This window comes from Dreissena polymorpha, chromosome 2 (genome assembly GCF_020536995.1).
Source record: "Dreissena polymorpha isolate Duluth1 chromosome 2, UMN_Dpol_1.0, whole genome shotgun sequence".
NCBI classification, from domain to species: domain Eukaryota; kingdom Metazoa; phylum Mollusca; class Bivalvia; order Myida; family Dreissenidae; genus Dreissena; species Dreissena polymorpha.
The window spans coordinates 90,443,804-90,465,134 of NC_068356.1; the positions used below are offsets into that span (position 1 = coordinate 90,443,804).

The window sequence follows — 21,331 nt, forward strand, 5'->3', positions numbered from 1 at the left end:
AATTTATAAAGGATTTATATTTCGGAAGACAAAATCCGTTCGAAGAATATGTAATGTTTTCAAAAAAATTACTTGGATTGCCGTGAAGTCGGTATTGTTTTGAAACTTAACAAAACAATGCGTAAAAGAAGAAATCATGTATTTCTAAAATGTTTGTTGGAAGTATATTAACATATAAAAATGTAGTTTTTTAATACAACGATACACAAATTTGACTACGTATTTTATTCATTTACATACACGCCTGTAGTACAGGAATTTCAAATTTGGTCGATTTTGAAAATTAGGATATTAGTATCCCTGTAAAAGTTGAACCGTCTTTGAGATTTGGGGTAGAATGGTCCGCGTTAGCTAACGCACATTGTTCAAAACGAACTGTATCGTTTATCATCAACTGCAGCCGAATTCCAGCAGATGTCTCCTGTCCATCGTCCAAATGTATTGTTGCGACTGTGCTGTGGTTTTTAGTTATAAAGCACGTCGCCCATGAGCCTGCCGATATTATGTTCCATTCGAACCAGTAAGCCCCCATTTGCGTAGCTGTAAATCTTGCCGTTTGAAGATCAAAATGTGGATTTGTACGCGAAATGAAAGTACCAAAAGAAATTCAACACATCCAAAGTCCTTCCCTTTTTTCATAACAATTTGCTTTGGCAAGTTGTCCAACAACAAATTGTATGTCAGAGCCTGAAACACATAAATAGGCATCAACATATTTTTGAAAAGACCAGAGACGAAGACAATAATTTAATTCCCAATTTGTGTTGATATTCGTAACCTCAAATCGACCATGACCACTAACAGCTTGTTTAGATATGGTTGTGAGGGTTCTTCCATTGATGTATAGCAGTCGTTGGTTTTTACATTTAAAACAGTTCTCACCAGGTTCGCATGATAATTAATGACGTATCTCTGTAAATTTCGGTGTGAATTGTAAAATGATTAACAACCTACTTCTCGTTAATATTGCCCGGTGAAAAGGAGAAACATTTCTTATATTCATATTTTTTATGTGTTGAGTCTTCTTTAAACCATTATTGACGCAAATGGAATCGAACGTAAATACCTGTACACGGAGCTTTATTACAGAGGTCAATCATCTGTGATGAACCATCGCAATAACGACCCAGCAAAGACGGAACCGGATTGTTGCACATTCTCTCCCGAGTTCTCAGACCCCCGCCACACGTGGCTGTGCAAGTACTCCAGTTTTGCCACAAAGACCAACCACCATCTAATCACGAGTGTGTATTGTATAGACTTATTTGAACATAATAACATTCATAGCATATAAAGGTGTTGGTGTTAATGATTAAGACAGGGAGTTATAATACGTGAAAATGAAATGATATTTAAATAATATGAAGAACAACATTTAAGCTTACGTAAGGTATGTTTGGCGTTTTTCAATTTTAATTTGCTTACAAAACCATACAAATGAAAATTGACCAATTCTTTGATTTTTTTCCAATTGATACTTTGATATTTCTAAGCAAATTTTCTCCCTGAAATTGAATGTGCATTAAACGTAGACATTACCAGAGGCTAATTGGCAGATATTATAAAGATTATTAATATACAAATTAAACTTGCCAACTACAAATCATAATATAGTTTTCAGTACATTCAGTTAACAGTTGTGCATTTTCAATTTTTAATTGCAATCAGCAATCAACAATAAACACAAATAAACAGCGCAGATACTTATTATTGTATTATACCTGCGCATGGAATGTTGTAACACGTGTCAGTTTCTTCATTTGGACCATCGCAATAATGCCCCATCAATGAGGGAAACGGGTTGTTACACAGTCGACGTTTACTGCGACGCCCCACATCACAGGTCGCTGTACACGGAGTCCAGGGTTGCCAAAGTGACCAGTTTCCATCTGTTGATATATGCATGTACGTTAGCAAATGTGCTTACTAGCAATTCGGTGTACACATACATGCATTTACACGTACAATTTACATAGTATACAATAATAATTTCTTTATACCAGCCGTTAACCATTGATACGCTAGAGAATACTTACATACCTACACATCCAGGTCCATAACATATTTTGTCATCTCTGGAAGACCCAAAGCAATGATCTCCTCCAAGAGACGGGTATGGGTTGTCACACGATCTGTCACGTCTCTGCATACCAACATCGCAAGTGAGTGAGCACGATCCCCATGGTGACCACTGATTCCATCCGCCGTGGACTAAATAATATTATTTTGAAATAATAATACAAAAGATTCGATCTGGTGTGTTGCTGTTACGAATCGACTTTTTTCACATGTTAATTCGATCAGTATACCCGAAAGCTAAAATAACGTCATTATTATTTCATACACGGAAATAATTCGTGTTTAATTTCTTTTAATTATTAAGCATGTACACGGTATCGGATTGTATTGCTATAAAAATAATTTGATACACAACACAGGTCCATCTTGTTGACAGCTGTGTGTTCAATATTCATTCGCACGGTGATATAACTTTTTAGTCCGAAATGAACACACATAACGAGGGCTAATACGACGAATGCATGCTGGTTATTAGTTGGTCATTAGGTTTATCTCTGACATGACTACCAAAATTGGCTAGATTGCTCTGCTATCAAAGCATTCATAATCTTAGAACATGTATTTACGAAGCAATTCCGAACTCTTGTTCAACTAATATAAGTAACAATACAATTAATTCATTATTTAACAAAGCTATATGTTCATTAGATAATAACATGATTAAGTAACAGGTTGATCGCTTGTGGATTTGAACTTTCATCAACATTTTCCAGCCATAATGTCGATTCTGATATTTATCCGACATTGTCGGTTTTTACTATATATTTTGCACGTCAAAGGTTAGTTTTAGGGATCAAAATGGTGTAACATACTATTTATATCGATTTATAATCGACCAGTTAAACATATGACATTAAATTGCTAAGAAAGCATTCCTGTCATTCATATCATGCCCCTAAGTAATTTTAGCGCTCGACAAGTCTTGGGTTTATCTGTTGTTGATTTTCCGATGATTGACTTAATCTGTATTTATATTTAAACAAAATATATGAAGCATGCGATCTATAAGAGGGTCATATGTTAGGGATATTTAATATAGGTTTGCAAAACTTATTAAGTACTTGTTTTAGTTGATCGTTTAAGTAGGCGTATTCAATCACATTTATCGACCATCACTTTCAGCAAATAATATACAACTGTATGTAATATACACACTGATATTTACTACTGACACGATTGTCGATTGTAGTGTACATACTTGGACAAGGAACTAGATTACATGTGTGCCTATCAGTATCGTTCCCGACACACTCCAGTCCGCCATTTTGTGGAACGGGATCGTCGCAATGTCGATTGCGAGTTTGTGTACCGTTTCCACATGTGACGTCACATCCGCTCCACGATGACCACCAGTTCCAGTTTCCATCGACTGGATGAATGTTTGTTCAGCAATTATTAATGATTTAATTCAGCCAGTTTATTTCAACGTTTAATGTGTTGAAATATTTTAACATAAAATGTCATGTATTGGATGAATATGTATAAAATACGTTTCTACGATCATTTATGTAAGCAAGATACATGCATTATCATGTACGAGGTAAATAAAACGATATGTTATTCCTTTAGATAATGCAAAAAAACATGGATAATAATTTTTTTTGCATAAATTCAAACTAAAATATCCAAACCATCTTTTCCTTAATGCCTTTTTTTTCCTACCTACGTTACACAGGTTGCAAAACCTTGGGCAAACCAGTTTTGCCTTGTGAATATCAGCGCACACGTTGAATATGGAATCCATCTTTGCGCAATCGACTGAAGGATCATCGACGCATGCGGTTGCTGGTAAGACATGCCGCGCAAATAAATGTTTATATACTTTATTTTGATCCGTTTCGTAACACATGATTATATAGTTTGTGATATTAAAGACTTACGTTTTAGTTTCATGACCATATATTCAAATGCAGCACAGCTATTCCAACGCATGCGTAAAAAGTAATGAAACATATATTTAACGCGAGTATCAGCAAGCACAATTTTGTTTATTTAATTTGAAGAATTATCTAAGACAATTGTATAATTTTCTATAGGTTTCTTATCAATTTAATAAAAAAATGTCATGACTTAAAAATTAAAAGCACTTACGTCTTGGGTGGTTGCATAAAGCTTTATTGCACAACTTCGAAGAGCAACATTCATTGCAAGTTGCATCCCGTTTTGTATAAGACGAATGAACTGATCGACCAATCAAAGGACCGGATACACTGTGTGCGTGGCATTGCTGTCAACCAAGCAAAATCGACAGAATACGTTTATTTCTAAATTTTTAAAGATTCAATATATAAGCAGCTTGCTTAAAAGTACACAAAAACACAATTATGGTTAGGTTTTTGATGTGGTGACTTAATATTGCAAGCGAATTTGGAATCTCAATATACAAAACATATCCAAGTTATATGATTTTGCAACTTTTAAACACTGTAGAAATGTTTGTTGTTTTCTTTTCAAAAGATTTGTATTACCTTATTAATAAGTCAACTTTTTGACTTGATTTTGACTCAAAACTTCAAAAAAAGTGTATCATACTATGTAAAATATATAATTAATTATATTTAGCATTAAACAAACGGTCTATCATATTATATCAGAGACTAACGCTATTGTCTTTGCAAGACAAAGTGTACATCCTTTCAGAAGAAACCAGCGTTGATGCCCCCATGAAACATGACTGAAAGATAAACGTATACAACAGTTTTCTGTTACGGAGGGCACTTCATAAACATCAATTATTTTTTTTAAGTATGTACCGATCAAGTACAACGCAGTTCTTAGAAAACGAAAGGAGTTAACTACCCGTTAGGCAGTTGCCTACCTCATTTGCTGGGCAGGTGATTGTGCGGTTGCACGTGTTTGCATCCGTCACATTTCGGCATTCGTAACATTCTAGAGCATCTATAGTAAACGTTTCATATAACAAGTACATTTAAAATATATTATATGTAGTTTTTCATAGGTAAGATATGTGCAAATAAACCATCAATCTTAAATATATAACGGGCACTTAATGCCCTTAAATAGAGATATTTCAATACGAAGGTGAATAGCACACATGAGAAATAAGGCCACGACTTTTTTTTTTATTGGTTTACAAAAATTATTTTGAAAATGGTCCATCGGGCGGTCGAAAAAAAAAAAAAAAAAAAAAAACATCATTGGAAAAATAAGTTTATACTAATAACATCAGAACAAAGACATCATATCTTTTATAACCTTAACACAGAGACGAAAAATCAAATTATGCAATGAAACACATCTATATCTTCAAATGAAATGAGTCACCTAAAAGCACCTTTTGTAACATCAGGCAATTTTAAACACTCCATTAAATGCCATGCGTTCTTCTCCCATTAAAACGAAAAACTGCGCTTCATTTCCGTCATTCGATGCGCACCATTACGCAATGCGATGCCCGTTGCATAAATCTTATATAAGATAAACTACTCATACACAAAGTATGTGTTTGCTCTTATTGTACTTAATGGCATCGTCCATGAAAAAAAATCGAGGTAGATCGATCCCCGCGTCGTCACGGTAATGTTTGTTAAAGTTGTTGTTGTCATGAAAACTCGTTGATTTACAACGCAAAACGTCTTATTTGAACTGACGCGAATTAATACAATCATATTTGTCAACTTGGCTTTTGCTTTATTTTGATAATTTAATCCAAAGTTTAATGTTAGCAAGTGTTTTTACTGGAATTGTAAACAAGGAGCCAGTTAAAGTCTTCCGAAAATGTGCAGTCTGTGTGAATTGACAGTTTGACGTCATCAAAGGAAAGCCGCTTGCTGTCTGAAGCAATAAAGCGACATATTTCGCGCCGACAAAATTGGCTTCCTTTGTCTAGCAATCAACATGCCGAACCAATCGTGCGTTTGTTTCTCAATTGCAATCCTCCAATTTAATAATAGCACGTGCATAGCTCCGCCTTCGAATCTTTTGCAGAGAATGGAGGCGGAGTTTAACGGTTAATTGAGCTAGTATTTTACGCAAGTTGAGTTCCGATTTGCCGAAATTACTCGGCCCTAAGCATTAAATCGACAAATACATTTATCAATGATTTTCCGAGATATACCGATTTTTTCCGATTTCCAAACTTTCTGTACAGTTCCTATAAACTATGGCGGACTTGTTAACAAAATTCCTAAACACATATATCGTAAATAATGGCAGTGTTTTATTGGATTATTTATACTAATTATCAAATTGCAAGGTAATACTTTTTTATCTACTATAATATCGGGTTTGTTTAATATAATAAACATGTTAAACAATATAGTTGCGTCACAGACTCGGAAATAAATTTTGATGCGGTCGACATTTTACTGATGCTGATTTTCCTATTGTCTGTAATTAAATAAATTTTGAGAAGTGCCCATAAAAGGACTGGTACATACTGTGTCACATTGAAATATATCCCGATCTCTGTAATATATGTGAACCAATCGTTGATTGTACTTACTTGATTTTATTCGTAACCGTTCTCAAACCGGATCGTTTTTTTTCTCGTTTCGCTCGTTTTTCAGTGCGGTCGGGAATAAAATAAATAAAAAAAAGACGATTTTCCGATTTTATTTTTTTCCCATTTTCCAAAAATTAGGGTCGGCGGTTTTGTAAACCAAGAAATATAAAAGTCGTGGCCTAACAATGTCACACCAATTAAAACTGAACTTACACGCCTGTTGAAAACCAATAAGAAGCAACACACACCAGGCATCTAAGAATAAACGTAACCTCCATGTTTTATACATGTTAATATCATTCTGATGCACTAAATTTGAACTCATTTCCCTTCGACGATGTTAAGTAAGGGTAGTTACGTTCATTCAAAAAGAATAAAAGTGCTTTGCTATCGACGTATATTATTACTCCTTGAACATTAATTTTAATCAATCGTCTAGATCTTGCGAAGCAGTAGGTCACGACAAAAAGGTATTGCTGACAAATAGGGCTCTTGTTCAAACTTACTCAAGATATAGACCAATCAGTTGCTCAAAATTAATGCTTTTAATTTGTATTAACGTTGTATTAATTGTTTGTAGGAATGAGTAAATAAAAATTAATAAATAAAAAAGTTGTTTTGCTAATTACACAATCAAATACAAGTGCAAACTATATCAGTCTATTTACACATGTTGTAATAAATGACTATTAAACCTTCTATAATTTATAACAATAATGACGTAAATACAGGCGTGTACATCACACGCCATTATACAATTTTATTGTTTAAAAACTAATCATGCTTAACAAAATTACATAGCTGAATGTATAGTTAAATATAACTTACGTCTCGCCATTTGAAACACAAGTGTTGCTGAATATTCCAATTCAGAAAATTTATTTGCACACATTTTAAAGCAACAACAGTATGAACATAAAGCTGTAATTGTATGTTAAAATGTTATTGGACCGAGAGGTTTGTAATGTTTCTGTTTGTTGAGATAACTTCCTTAAGCGAATGATCTTATCAGAAAGGGCGTCACATCCTGTCACGATCTTTTTAAGATTGAATATACATGTATGACCGTATCTTATCAAAGTACTTTCTCCACGTACTTTAAATGTGCCGTTATATGACATAAGTGATTCATAAAACGGTCGGTCGACTAGACATTGCTATAAGTTGCTAATTATGAAGACGTTGTTATACGGATGTATTACCTCAAATGATGTCTCCATGAGTTTCACTGATATAATCTTATGTCAACATATTCAGTGGTTCGATTCCTGTTAAGAACTACTATTTTTTCTTTCTTTAATTTTATTCTTGTTTTAATTGTTTTTTCTTGTTAGTTCTGATGTTAACATTTATCAATTCGAAGCAGTTAATGACAAACTAAATTACATGCAAAAATCTTAAAAAATGTCCCTTTAACAATGTGTTAATGTTACCATTTTATGTAAGCACGATACAAACTCTGCATACACGAGGCAGTTGTTGATGTACATCTACATATACAATAACTTACCACAGTAGTTCTTATTGATTTTTACTATAATACGGTTATCTTATTTGTGTAATATTTTTTACATGTCATGGCATTAAACTCTTGAAAAGTGTTGTGGCGCTCAAACATTTTATATAGTCAGTTTGCTAATCCGTGATACGATCACTTTATACTGTTGATTTGAGCAAGAAAATTATGATAACTATTTTGTAGCTTTTGCATATTGTTGTATTTTGTAGCGAAAATTAAAATAAACGTGACGTTCTACTTCGGACAATAATCAGCTTAACAAACGATAATAAAGTCAACTCATTTCGTATAATGTTCATACCATTTATACATGAACACCATGACGAAATAATTGTCATGCATGTATTATATCATTTTATATTACACAATGTCGTTTTCAATCTCCTGTAACATTAAAAACGTACGACGTTATTTGTGTTGATACACCGAACAACTAGCACGCAGCGTAGTACACAATATTGCCTTTAATATTCATGCAGTTTGATTAAGTCGATATGCGAAATTTATCGTACTAAATAATGTTCGCACGTTGTTGTTTAGACAATTTTACTTGTACACGGTGCCTAACCAATTAAGCTATACATGAAACTTCTGTGCGTTTCCAGCTAATAGGAGAAACGGCACCGGATCATATCAGAAAATAATCACTGCTTTTAGGTGTGTATTTTATGTTCAATATTCTCCTGCAGATATTGGTCCATATAAACACTGAAATTCAAACATCTGAGCTAGTTTTCTGACGAAAAATGCAGCACAATTCTTGTAAAATCATTACCATGATGAGTGACGGTTTAGTTTGTAGAACAACAGGTATTTTATATGTCGATTGCTGGCTCCGGATAATGCATAAAGTAGGCACAGGATAAGAACCGATACTAATGAACTTGAGTATTGTACGTTTAAAGAATATATTGGATTCTGTTGATATGGTGAATATTTAAAGAATTTATTGATTTAAGTTGTTACATGAATGGGTCTTTTATTTCTCTTCCCTAAGCCTCTGAACACTATATAAATGCATGAAAATGTATTGACTTAAACTTAAAAAAAGGGTATTAAAACTAGGCATTACATTTACCACATTGTATTGGTTCTCACAAAATCTTACGTAGAGCGCGTGCTATTATTATAGATCGACCGATTCATCAATAATATTTATAACTTACGTTGTATATTCCATTTCATTTTATGCCAAACATAAATTATTTATCATCTAACCATTTATAATAAAAACAAACACATTTGTTTAGCTGTCATGACAAGCAGGGTAATATATTTCTTGAAAACACACGCACAAACGCTGGTTCAAAAAAAAACAACAACATTGCCATAAAGTATGAATGGCAAATAAGTGTCATTATACATAGAACTGTGAAAAATGGAGTATAACAAGTATACTCGTTTATGTCCGGAACCAATGCCCCTTTCTATCTTGAGTCATCCTTTTACTCTCTTAACACTCACTGAAACACATAAAGCATAATATTAGCCTTTAAACAAAACATTGCATTAAAAAATAAAAAATAAAACGATTTAAAGCCTTCAACGCTCTTCCCTGCTTGCCTGTCGAATGAACAAACCTACAAATCTATGCACGAGGAAATCTTGATTTCCACATCATTGAACATGCGAACCTTTAAAACCTGTATAACAACTGTATTCAATCATACACCGATAATAAATACATTTATGTTTTATATTCCATTTCATTTTATGCCACACATAAATTATTTTATCATCTAACCATTTATAATCAAAACAAACACATTTGTTTAGGTGTCATGACAAGCAGGGTAATTTATCGACAGAAAAAGAACGGGGCAAAATATGATCTAAAATTTTCAATTTCCAACATCAAGTACCATATATATTAACAAACCCAAATGAGAAGAAACAATTTTTGTGTTTCTTCCGAATCTCTCACGTATCGATCCTTAGCATTATCTGTTTTCCACCGCCCATGCTTTTTTAACAATCTATCAGCCACACCGCTATTTGCAGCAGCCGTTGCTCCCCCTGACCGAAATGAATGCAAACCGTAATCATTAGGATTAAGTCCAATAGCACTAAGTTTGTCGCGTCAGATTCCTCGTGCCCTACTGTAACTCATCTGCTTTGAGCCAACTAACACGTCTTTATGCATTTTCTTACAATGTTTTATGTTCCTAAACAAAAAATCTTTTGAAGTATCTGGAATAGCTGCTTCAAAGATATATTTATTTAAGTAATATACAGGGCATAAATCTGAATTTGTTTTACAAATAGTCACCTGTTCGCTCTTGCACAATTGATCCGTTTTACTCTTACAAATGTTTATTTTAGCACAATCCTCAAAAGATGATACATCGCATCTTTTTAAAGAAACGAATTCGCTAAATCTCAAAAAACCTGAAAAACATACCAAACACATTGTGACGAATCTCAAATCTAATAAGGAATCAGAGTGTTCAAAATGTTTAACAATCTTTATCATATCCTCTACAGTTATTGGGCATTTCTGAACTGGTGGTTTTCAATTTGACCTTATTAATCCATTTTTAGCAAAAGTAACCAGATTAGACTCACAAGGATCACAAAATCCCGCAATTTTATGAGCCCATGAAATACCATATACAATCGCGTTAATTTTTGAGGCAGACGAACAAGAATTTTTAAGGGTAGCCAAGAAAAGACTGACATGTTAATCCGTCGATGGCAAAGGATTAAAGTCTAGTCTTATTTATAAGACGCGCAAAGAATTAAGAGATACTTTTTATATGGGCTAAATCTTTGGAACTTTATAAGACGCCCAAGAATTTAGAGATACTTTTTATATGGGCTAAATTCTTTGGAACGTCTTAACGGAGAAAAGTCAAAAATGTGTTGGAAACCAGAAAGTTTAAATTTTCATAAATTTGCGTAAAATTGCATAATAACATTACCATCTCATTCAGTTTTAGTTCAGAAGTCCAATTGTACCTTAAATATCGTCGAATTGAAGTTAGAAAGGCATAAATTGTTAAGTTAAACTTCTACTTAAATCGCAACACTATCACTGACCTCTGGCCGTATTATCAAACAGATTTAAATATCAACCAATCAGAAGAAGGCATTACGGTGTAACGTGTACGCGTAATTTTCTATTAATGTCATCTTAGTAATTCGTCAGCGAGTGAATTCGGAATGAATATGCTTATGTTTACTACCGTTATTTTACTTGGAACATGTGACAAATAATTTTAAATCTGACAGTACTGGTGTGACGATGCTTTTGAGAGGATGGATATAAAAGCATCAAGTTAAGTTTATCTACATCACCACAATCACCACAATTGTGTATGTTGGTACGAAAAAAAAATTTGGTACAAAAATTTTGCGAAAAAAAATTGGGTATGAAAACTTTGGGTACGAAAAAATCTTTGGGAACACAAAAATGGGACCGAAAAAAAATTGGGTACGAACAAAAAATTGGGGATAAAAAAAAATTGGGTACGAAAAAAAAATTGGGTACGAAAAAAAATTGGGTACGAAAATTTTAGGTACGGAAAAAAATTTGGGGAACGGGAAAGTAGTACCTGTGGGGAACTTGATCCACACTCGCACATTTTCGGCCCTTTCCGTCAAACATCAGATAAGTTCCTCGAAGGCAATAGTATGAATACACATTTCGGAAGCGGTAATGCGGTCCTATCTACGCGCGTCAAAATGTAAGCGAAATATGTACACAAGTCTGTCAGGAATGATTGAATTAACGAAGAAAATCGTGTATTAATGTAAGTTTTTTGAAGAAATGTGCAGAAAATATATTAAACAAGAGCTGTGTTTGTGAAACACAATGCCCCCTGCTGCGCAGCTTTGAAGCCATATATTTTACCTTTGACCTTGAAGGATGACCTTGACCTTTCACAACTCAAAATGTGCAGCTCCATGAAATAAACATGCATGCCGAATATGGAGTTGCTATCTTCAATATTGCAAAATTTGACCTTTGATCTTGACCTTGAAGGATGACCTTGACCTTTCACCAATCAATATGTGCAGCTCTATGAGATACGCATGCACGCCAATATTGAAAAAGTAATGGCCAATGTTAAAGTTTTCGGACAGACAGACGCTTTATATTTGACATTTGACCTTGAAGGATGACCTTCACCTTCACCTTTCACAAATGAAAAAGTGCAGCTCCATGAGATGCACATGTATGCCAAATATCAAGTTGCTATGTTCAATATTAAAAAAGTTATTGCCATTAAAGTTTTCGGACGGACGGACAGACTGACACACTGACTGACTGACTGACTGACTGACAGTTCAACTGATACAGGCCACCCTACCGGGGGCATAAAAACAATGGCGATATTTTTCTCAGCCACATAATTGTTAATAGTTTGATATCACAAAATGAAAGTGAAAGAAGAACTGTCAAAAATGACAACCTGTCAACGTGTTGTTTTTGCTGGCACGAGAGGGCGATTACACTCAATGTGTTCAAATTTTGACCATAGGCTTTGTCAATGACCTTTATAGTATGGATAGCTTTGATATTATTTATTGCTATCATGTAACTGCATGGTTGTGTATATGTTTACAATACACAAAGCATAAATAATGATATAAATATGCTGATTGAGCTTATAATAATCTGAGAACTATAGCCAGGTCAATTAAGGACTTAAAATACAATTTTGTGTCCTGATTTCATGAAGAAATGACCATGCATGTCCTAGATTTCAAATTCAAGGCCCTGGTGTGACACATTGGTAGCATTACCGTTCAACTGTTACCAGGCTTATGAAATTAGTTTTTATTGAACTATCTAAGGAAATCTAAATCAGGCACTGATTTTTCTTGTTTTAATACAGTCAAAGATCAGTTGTGGCCTCTGGGTAATGACCAATTTTTGCTTACTTGTCACACCCTTAAAACTTTCCACACGTCTATAATAGCAAATCTGGATTTAGGTGATCTTCAATGGTACATTTAAACTTTAGCTCTGATACAAGAGTGCTGGTAAAGTCCAGTCACATTTTTAAATCTAGGCCATGTCAAAATCAAAGTGTCAAAGACAAATGAAAGATGCGTTCATTAATTATTGTCCAGTTGTTTACAACTGCTGTAAGTTTTTATATAATATGACTGATGAAAATCATGTGAGAGAAAATTCACATTATCATTGTATATCAGGTTTAGCAGCCTTTTAGATAACAAAGTATGCTAGTTTTCAATGTCGCTTCTGGGGATCAAACCGGTAGGGTTTTTAGGAAGATTCTGAAGTTGTCGATCCCTCGAGAGCAACCAAACCAAAAATTAAGTCAAATATTGCCGACTCGGTTTTTTGAGTCGGTTCATGAGGGATAATGAAGCTTGATTGGTCATTGTCGGCTCCGGTACTACTTACATGTACCCCGGGTACTCTTAAGTATATTTACATGTACCCTGGGCACTCTAAGTATACTTACATGTACCCCAGGTACGGTAAATAAACGTAATTGTACTCGGTCCATATTAGACTGTACCCGAGTTGTATTCGCGCCCAAAATCCGATGTCGTAAAATGCGCAACCGATTATCTTAACACACTTCTCTTCAAAAAACACTGCATCAACATGCTTTTTGAGTTTGTGTTCCGATAATATAGAGGCCATTCTACAGAAAATTGACATAAATGTGTATATATAGTTATTACCAAAAAAAAGTCGACAACGACTGATTTAGGGTTAAATTTCCCGGGTACATTTTAGTATATTTACCGTACCCGGGATACATGTAAGTATACTTAAGAGTACCTGGGGTACATGTACGTAGTACCCGAGCCGACAATGAACAATCGAGCGATACTGGAAGGTGCAACATCTCTCACGCCCCCTAGCATCGCCTTTAGCAGTATTCAATTCTCAACAGGAAAGTGCTGGAGTCATTGATCCCGAGGGACAAGAAAAACAATTGATTAATGTTCAAAATAAATAATTTGATTAATGACAATTCTATTATTTGAGCTAGGTCACAGGAAAAGCGCAGTCAAATCAGTATCCAATTAAATTATTTGTTATTGTCAGAAAAAAGCTTTTAAGCAAACAGCTTTCAAGCGACTGCAGGCTGATCTAGATCCAAACTGGCCACAATCGCCTTAATGTCTCTTTTACTGTGACACAGTTCATTTAACTTTAAAATGATAAAAAGTACTAACACTAATAAAAAGGACAAACCAGTAAAGAGTTTGAAATCAATGTTGAATTTCAGGACAGCTTGGTGATCTGCAAATCCCCGATGAAATGTTGATACCGGGTATCATAGTCATTCAATAAGTCGCAAAATGCTCGAATACAATTTATAAAGCACAATGTGACTTATATTGATAACTAAACGTACCAGTGTGCCAGTTTTGCCGTGTCAAGCTGTTACGATCCAGAAAGTCCTTCATTCACACCGAGTATATATCCTTCGAATTCCAACTATTGTTGTCATAAGCGGAGATTTAGTGAATAAATAATTCATATATCCTAAATGACAGCTTCTAAATAGCGAAACAAGCAATTTTATGCAGTAAGAAAGTTTTGAATCGAGACTCTCATGGGGGCGGCCATTGTTGAATGATGAAACACGAACGACAACTCTGCTAGGAGAATGTTATCAATGACGAGCAATCTCCTACGCAGTGGCGAATGCAAAAGGGAAGTAACTAAAAATCGTGTTATCTCAATCGGACTGGCTCGGTCTTTTACATAGGTCGCCATTGTGATTTTTTTATGGTTATCATACCTTGGACGATGCTGTTCCAGCATCGTCAAAAATTGTTTGTTATTCCATAAAACTGAAATGATGATAAATTGCAGCATTTCTACGTACAAAAATTATCAGTCCAAAGTGTGTCTGAGGTAGATTACTGAAACTCGGTCAAAATTGTTTCCGTAAATATAAGTAAGTAAATATTTTATTAAAGTGACATATGAAAACATATAAAGAAATAACAACAGACTATTACAAAAAGGCATGTACCCGGCCCAAACGGTCCTATAAGGCACATTATACATGATTAAAAATTAAGCATGAAAACAGTCAGCGATTCAATGGTCAGTTACATAAAGTCAGTAGATCAAGAATTATCGACATGGTCATATCACAAATTCAAACGTAAATCAAAATAGTCTTATTTGTAATTAGGCAAAATACCTGTGCTAAATTGTCATTAAGTAAAGTAAATGAATAATTTCCTGCTAAATCACATTCCATTATGTTTCATATAGCGCCAATAATAGCGGCATGTTAGTTCTGAATTGAATGTAGTTACATAATTTGATTTAAATCAAAACTCATACTTCAAAGTATATAAAGCGATCAAAATATTCAACCTTGTACGGAAATTCAAACTTAGGGTGAAACATTCAAACAAGCTTATATGTATTGTAATATTTAAATAAAAGACTTAGTGTATTCTTAAACGAGACGAAAGATCAAGATTTACACTTCAACAAAATAAACAATATCAATGTTTGTAAGTATGCGATTGATGAATTCAGAACATAAAACATTAACAAAACGTCACATGTATACTATACTAATGTGTAATACATACACTTAACACGGATGAAATGTTTACACATTTATCACAGTCTCTCATGTCTATAAATTCATCACTTGTGAGAAGTTCACTAAGATAACATAGTCTTTTATTTTGGTATAAGGGACACTTCAAGACAAAGTGCATTTCATCTTCAAATGAAGCAGTATATTCCATATAAACACACGCACTTGCACGTGCTCTTTCACACACCCACACGCACACGTACTCACACACGCAGCCGCGCACGCACACACACGAAACACATAAGGAAAGACATAAATAAAGACGGTTCACACAAAAAAACGTCAAATGTGTATTGCATTGTCGAAATTAAGTAAGATATTAAGAAATTAAGTACTTATACTATATAAGACAAAACCAAATTGTTCATTGTGTATGCAACCAAGACGACTTTATTAAATAAGAAATAATAAAAAACAACATGTAACACAAACCCCACGTACAAAAGAGGTTCAATAACGTGTTCCTTTTGTTATTTCGTATTTGATGAAGTCGTCTTGGTTGCATACACATAGAACAATTTGGTTTTGACTTATATAGTATAAACATAGTTTACATTCTGTATCCCGTTTCATTAACGAAAGAAATTCCATAAGCAGGTGGATGACAATCCAAATAACGACAAGCAATCAGTAGATTCTAAGCTATTCTTCCGAGTGACTACCTTGTATATCATAGGAGGCGCGTGTTGTTAAAATGGACGTGGAAAAAATATTTGAAAAAATTAAAAGTAAACACGATTTTAATTTCGATTTGAAACAAGAGCAAAAGAAGATAATTGATTTAGTATTGAATGGACAGAGCGTTTCAGGCGTACTTCCAACGGGGTATGGAAAGAGTATGTGCTATATTCTACCGCCGTTGCTGTTAAAGCAGGTAATACTCAATTATTTGTATGTTACAAGTGTGTTATCAAAATCAATATAATCCAGTTTAATATTGTGTTTTTATTGTTATCGACGATTATGTAGTAGTAGTAGCAGTAGCAGTAGCAGTAGCGGTAGCAGTAGCGGTAGCAGTAGTAGTAGTAGTAGTAGTAGTAGTAGTAGTAGTAGTAGTAGTAGTAGTAGTAATTAGTAATGTTAATTAGTAGTAGAAGAAGCAGCAGCAGCAGAAGTAGTAGTAGTAGTAGTAGTAGTAGTAGTAGTAGTAGTAGTAGTAGTAGTAGTAGTAGTAGTAGTAGTAGTAGTAGAAGTAGTAGTAGTAGTAGTAGTAGTAGTAGAAGTAGCAGTAGCAGTAGCAGTAGCAGTAGTAGTAGTAGTAGTAGTAGTAGTAGTAGTAGTAGTAGTAGTAGTAGTAGTAGTAGTAGTAGTAGTAGTAGTAGTAGCAGCAGCAGCAGCAGCAGAAGTAGTAGTAGTAGTAGTAGTAGTAGTAATAGTAGTAGTAGTAGTAGTAGTAGTAGTAGTAGTAGTAGTAGTAGTAGTAGCAGTAGTAGTAGTAGTAGTAGTAGTAGTAGTTGTAGTAGTAGTAGTAGTAGAAGTAGTAGTAGTAGTAGTAGTAGTAGTAGTAGTAGTAGTAGTAGTAGTAGTAGTAGTAGTAGTAGTAGTAGAAGTAGTAGTAGTAGTAGTAGCAGTAGTAGTAGAACAGTACAGTCGCCATCATCACCATAGTCATCATTACTGTCATCATCATAACCATCATCATAATTGGTGATTGAATTCAACAAACGTAACTTATAATTAACATTTACTTCGGAAAGTTATTTTGTTCGTATCTGCTTGAACTTGAAAATATTAACTTTGATATGGAATACAAACGTATATAATCTTTTGCAGCGGGACCAAACCTCCACCAACTTATCACTTGTAGTGTCCCCACTAATAAGTCTTATGATGGACCAGATGAAAGAATTGTAAGCACATGGGGTGAAGTTTGTTTCCACCACTCATGGGCATCACCTTAATTGTGAAGGTTTGATGTGCTGCTTTTTAATATCGACCAGTTTCCGATTTACTGTTTAAAATTGAAGTATATATGTTCTTAATTTTTTTTATTATGAAATGCATTGAATTCATAAAATGCACGAAAATACCGTTTGTGACAACAGTAAGTATGTTAATGACGAATGCTGAAGATTTACATTAATTTTTTTTACAAATGCTGCGTTGATTTTAGTATATTTAACAAATTTTGCAGAGCTTTCCTCATCGCCCGTTTCCGTCGCTTTCGTGACGCCGGAAATGTTGAGAACCAATGCGCTTCGAAAGTTGTTACTGAACAAAACGTTCAAGGATCGGGTCTGTGTGGTCGCCGTCGATGAGGCACACTGCGTATCGGAATGGTGTGTGCTCGTTTATTACAATAATTAATTATGTAATTCGATATAAAACATTACAGGATATTGAACAAGTTATTTATGTTGTATTCTGTTCATACAAAAGTACTTGTAAAGAATGATAATTATATAATTTAATTTGCTAATAGGTATCCGCAATTTAGTTAAATAAAGTTCATTTACTTAAAGCGAATTTTTGTACAAAACTATTAATTTTCTTTGTTGTCTAGGGGCGAAAACTTCAGACCGGAATATCGAGAAATCGGGAGTTGCCGCAGTTTCATAGAGGCTCCGATGTTGGCCCTCACTGCGACCACAACCAAATTGGTACAAGAAGATTTGAGGAAATATCTTCTACTTGCCGATGATACGGTCACTGTTGCCAAAGTACCAAATAGGTAAGCGAACAACATAACATGCAATTTTGAAACTTCACTGGCAATATGAGGTGTTCGAAAACGGCATCTAATGTGATCAAACTAATTATGAAATAATGTTATGTGCAAAAATGTAAATAATTAATTTTGTACGTTTATATATGTTTAAACCAACTGATGAAGGTGGTAATAAATAACAACTCCGCTCCTAATACAAAAGGCAGGCTCTATTGTGCCGTCCATCGTTCGTCTTCCGTCAACAATTTTCATTGCGGACTACACAATTGCTTGCATTTTCTTGTAATTGTGACGGAAAATGCACAGTTTGACATTGATATCTTTAAACGCTTATTGTCTCTTTAATTAGTTTATTTTTTTAAACAGACGTAACATCGTCTTGAGCGTTAAAAAAGCCAAGCAGGAGTTTGAAGAAGAACTTCAATGGTTTGAAGAATACGCAGAATCGGCAACGGAGATGAAGAAGACGATCATATTTTGCAGGTTCGAATTTGATTGTGACAAACGTGTTTTTTTAGTTGTACTCTTTTTTTTCATAAAGTTTTTTCACGTTTACCGGTAAGACTCTGTAAGACCAAGTTGTCCAAAATGGCGGCAGTTAACATATTTGTAGTAAACATACTGTTAGACATTCTTGTCTGGTTAAATACGTTAAGCTTAGTTGCAGTCATATTGTAATGCACGTACCGGGCACATAACGACAGCTGTTCATTTATTTAGCAAAATTTACGAGCTCGACTTGTTTCCTATATATTTGTTCGTGCAACGATTTCCAAGTTAATCCATTTACATGTTGCTTTATTATCATTCATTTAAAGTCTCGTTTTTGTTATATTTTGATTTCACTTTATCCTCTTGTAAAACAAATCCATGGTGGTACTTTAGTAAAGAAAGGCAGCTGAGCCTGTTGGTTACCGGTAATTTTTATCGTATCGGTCAATACGAGTGTTTAAACAAGAACAAGATTTAATTACAATTGGCAGCCTTTGCAAAATAACTGTGTATGTTATATTTTAATTGTACATCAATTTATTGTCTTCACAATTATTGCAAGCTATTATTTTATTTAGGTCGTATACGTCTGTTTATGCGGTGTGGTCTTGGTTGACAGAATTGGTTGATATCAATCTCGATCGTAAGACGAGAACAGTCGAAATGTTTCACTCATGCACGGACTAAGACACCAAAGACCGAATTTTGAACGATTTTCGTCAGACGGACAGCACGATAAAAGTGGTTGTTTGCACCATTGCGTTTGGGATGGGCATATCCATTCCAAACGTTGAGATTGTTCTCCACTGGGGCTGCCCCAAAAATCCGCTTGCATATTGGCAAGAGCTTGGAAGAGAAGGAAGATTAGGACAGCCGGCCTTGGGTATTGTTTATGCATACCCAAGGTCGTTGATCAAAAGGTATACAGAGGACAATATCATCAACATAGTTAACGGTGATAAATGCATAGGAATTTATGTGTTTGAGCATTTAATGACAGCAGGGATGAAAGGAGAAGACTTGCCCTCACAGAGTCCATGTGCAGATTTTTGTGTGGCATCTGTGAGTGTCATCTCTGCCCGTGTTGTAACGTGTGCTGAGAGAAGTGCCAGTGTGCCGGCAAAATGTCGTGAATTGAGCGATTTTTGTTGTAGAACTTTGTCCATAAGAATTTAAGTAAGATCTGTATCACTATTATTTATGTACCATATAGAAATTAAAGATGCTATTTATTTCAGAACTTGCACATTTGTAATTGTCACTTTAGAAGAACAAAACAATGCTCAATTAATCAAGAAAAGTATAATAACTAACATCGCTTTACTATGTTACGCTCTGCGCTCACAACAGACGAACGCCAACTGTATTTTACGCCGTTTATTCTTCCACACTTAAACCAGATGCTTTACATCGAGGCCGTGTTATCGATTTATATCTACACAGCGACTGAATCGAGAGATATTGAAAATTTGAATAGTGGTTGGATTTAAATTGCTCAGGCATGCAAAATTCAAAGTGTCATTACATAATTTTTACGGAACATTATCGAGAAATGAATTATCTACACAGGTATGTAAATATTATTGCAATCAGTTGATATTAAGTGTCTGATATCGGGGCTTGAATGTTGCGCACAAAATCCACGCGCAACAATATAGACAAAGAAGGAAAACATTCCAACACATTTTAAATGCTAGCCCGGTTCCACGCTCCAAATATAATCAATATATAAAGTAGCTGAATATTTGAGAGCGTCAACAAGTTCGACTAGATTAAAGTCGTACTTTTTACACCATGCACTATATGCTTTAAAATAAGTATTATACTGTTTATAGGTGTTATCTGACTTTGATGTTTTGACCAAATCCTTCAGAATTTCTTGAGACTTTTGCAATCTAATGGAAGACATTCTCTGCTGACCCAGCTAACCATCTTAAAGGCATCTGTCAAATGTATAAATCATTTCCAATAAAAGCATACATTAATACTGTAAATTTACTTACTTTAATAATTTCCTTGCTCTCTTTTTTGCAAGTAATCTCCAATTTGAATTTACATTACCCTTGCTCTCTGTTTTGCAAGTATTATTATTTAAAAAGTGTTAACTTTAACCCTTGCTTTCTTTTTTGCAAGTATTATCCTTTTAAAAACATATCATTTGCTTTCTTTTTTGCAAATATTCCATTCCTCGTGTACTGTACACGACTTCGTAAGCACCAAGTGCAAACGGTACCAGTCGAACAAAACATTCACCAAACATGGTTTCTATACAGTGTCGTTATATTCGAATAGCAAGTACTTTACTAGAAAAACGTCTTGAGCTAAATACAGAGTGATTGTTGTTCACAAAAATATTCTGACCTTTGTCGAACACAATAATATCCTTTATAAAATGCTTTTGTGCATTGCCGGCCTCAAATAAGAATGGCCAAAAGGCTGCACTAGGCCATCTGGGTACCACCAAAACGCCATGCGCGTTGCATTCTAGAAGGTGCATAATTGTATTTCCTACCAGATAAATAGGTGGTACTAACCAATTCAAATCG

General features: G+C 34.5%; 1 protein-coding gene across 4 annotated transcripts; it reads right to left on the bottom strand.

The window, feature by feature from the left end:
* Positions 1-208: 208 nt before the first annotated feature.
* LOC127868026 (coadhesin-like) lies at positions 209-7,516 on the bottom strand. 4 transcript variants are annotated; one of them, XM_052409583.1, is made up of 11 exons: positions 7,373-7,501; positions 6,758-6,799; positions 4,898-4,977; positions 4,682-4,753; positions 4,171-4,306; positions 3,742-3,864; positions 3,278-3,448; positions 2,041-2,211; positions 1,722-1,889; positions 1,067-1,234; positions 209-687 (listed from the first exon to the last, which is right to left on the bottom strand). In XM_052409583.1, exons 1-11 carry the CDS (start codon positions 7,434-7,436, stop codon positions 608-610), a joined length of 1,275 nt encoding a protein of 424 aa, XP_052265543.1. In that variant the 5' UTR covers positions 7,437-7,501; the 3' UTR covers positions 209-607. The 4 variants fall into 4 exon arrangements, with proteins under 4 accessions (XP_052265543.1, XP_052265545.1, XP_052265544.1 ...); XM_052409585.1 differs by lacking the exon at positions 3,742-3,864; XM_052409584.1 differs by lacking the exon at positions 6,758-6,799 and having other exon boundaries at positions 7,373-7,432.
* Positions 7,517-21,331: the final 13,815 nt, after the last annotated feature.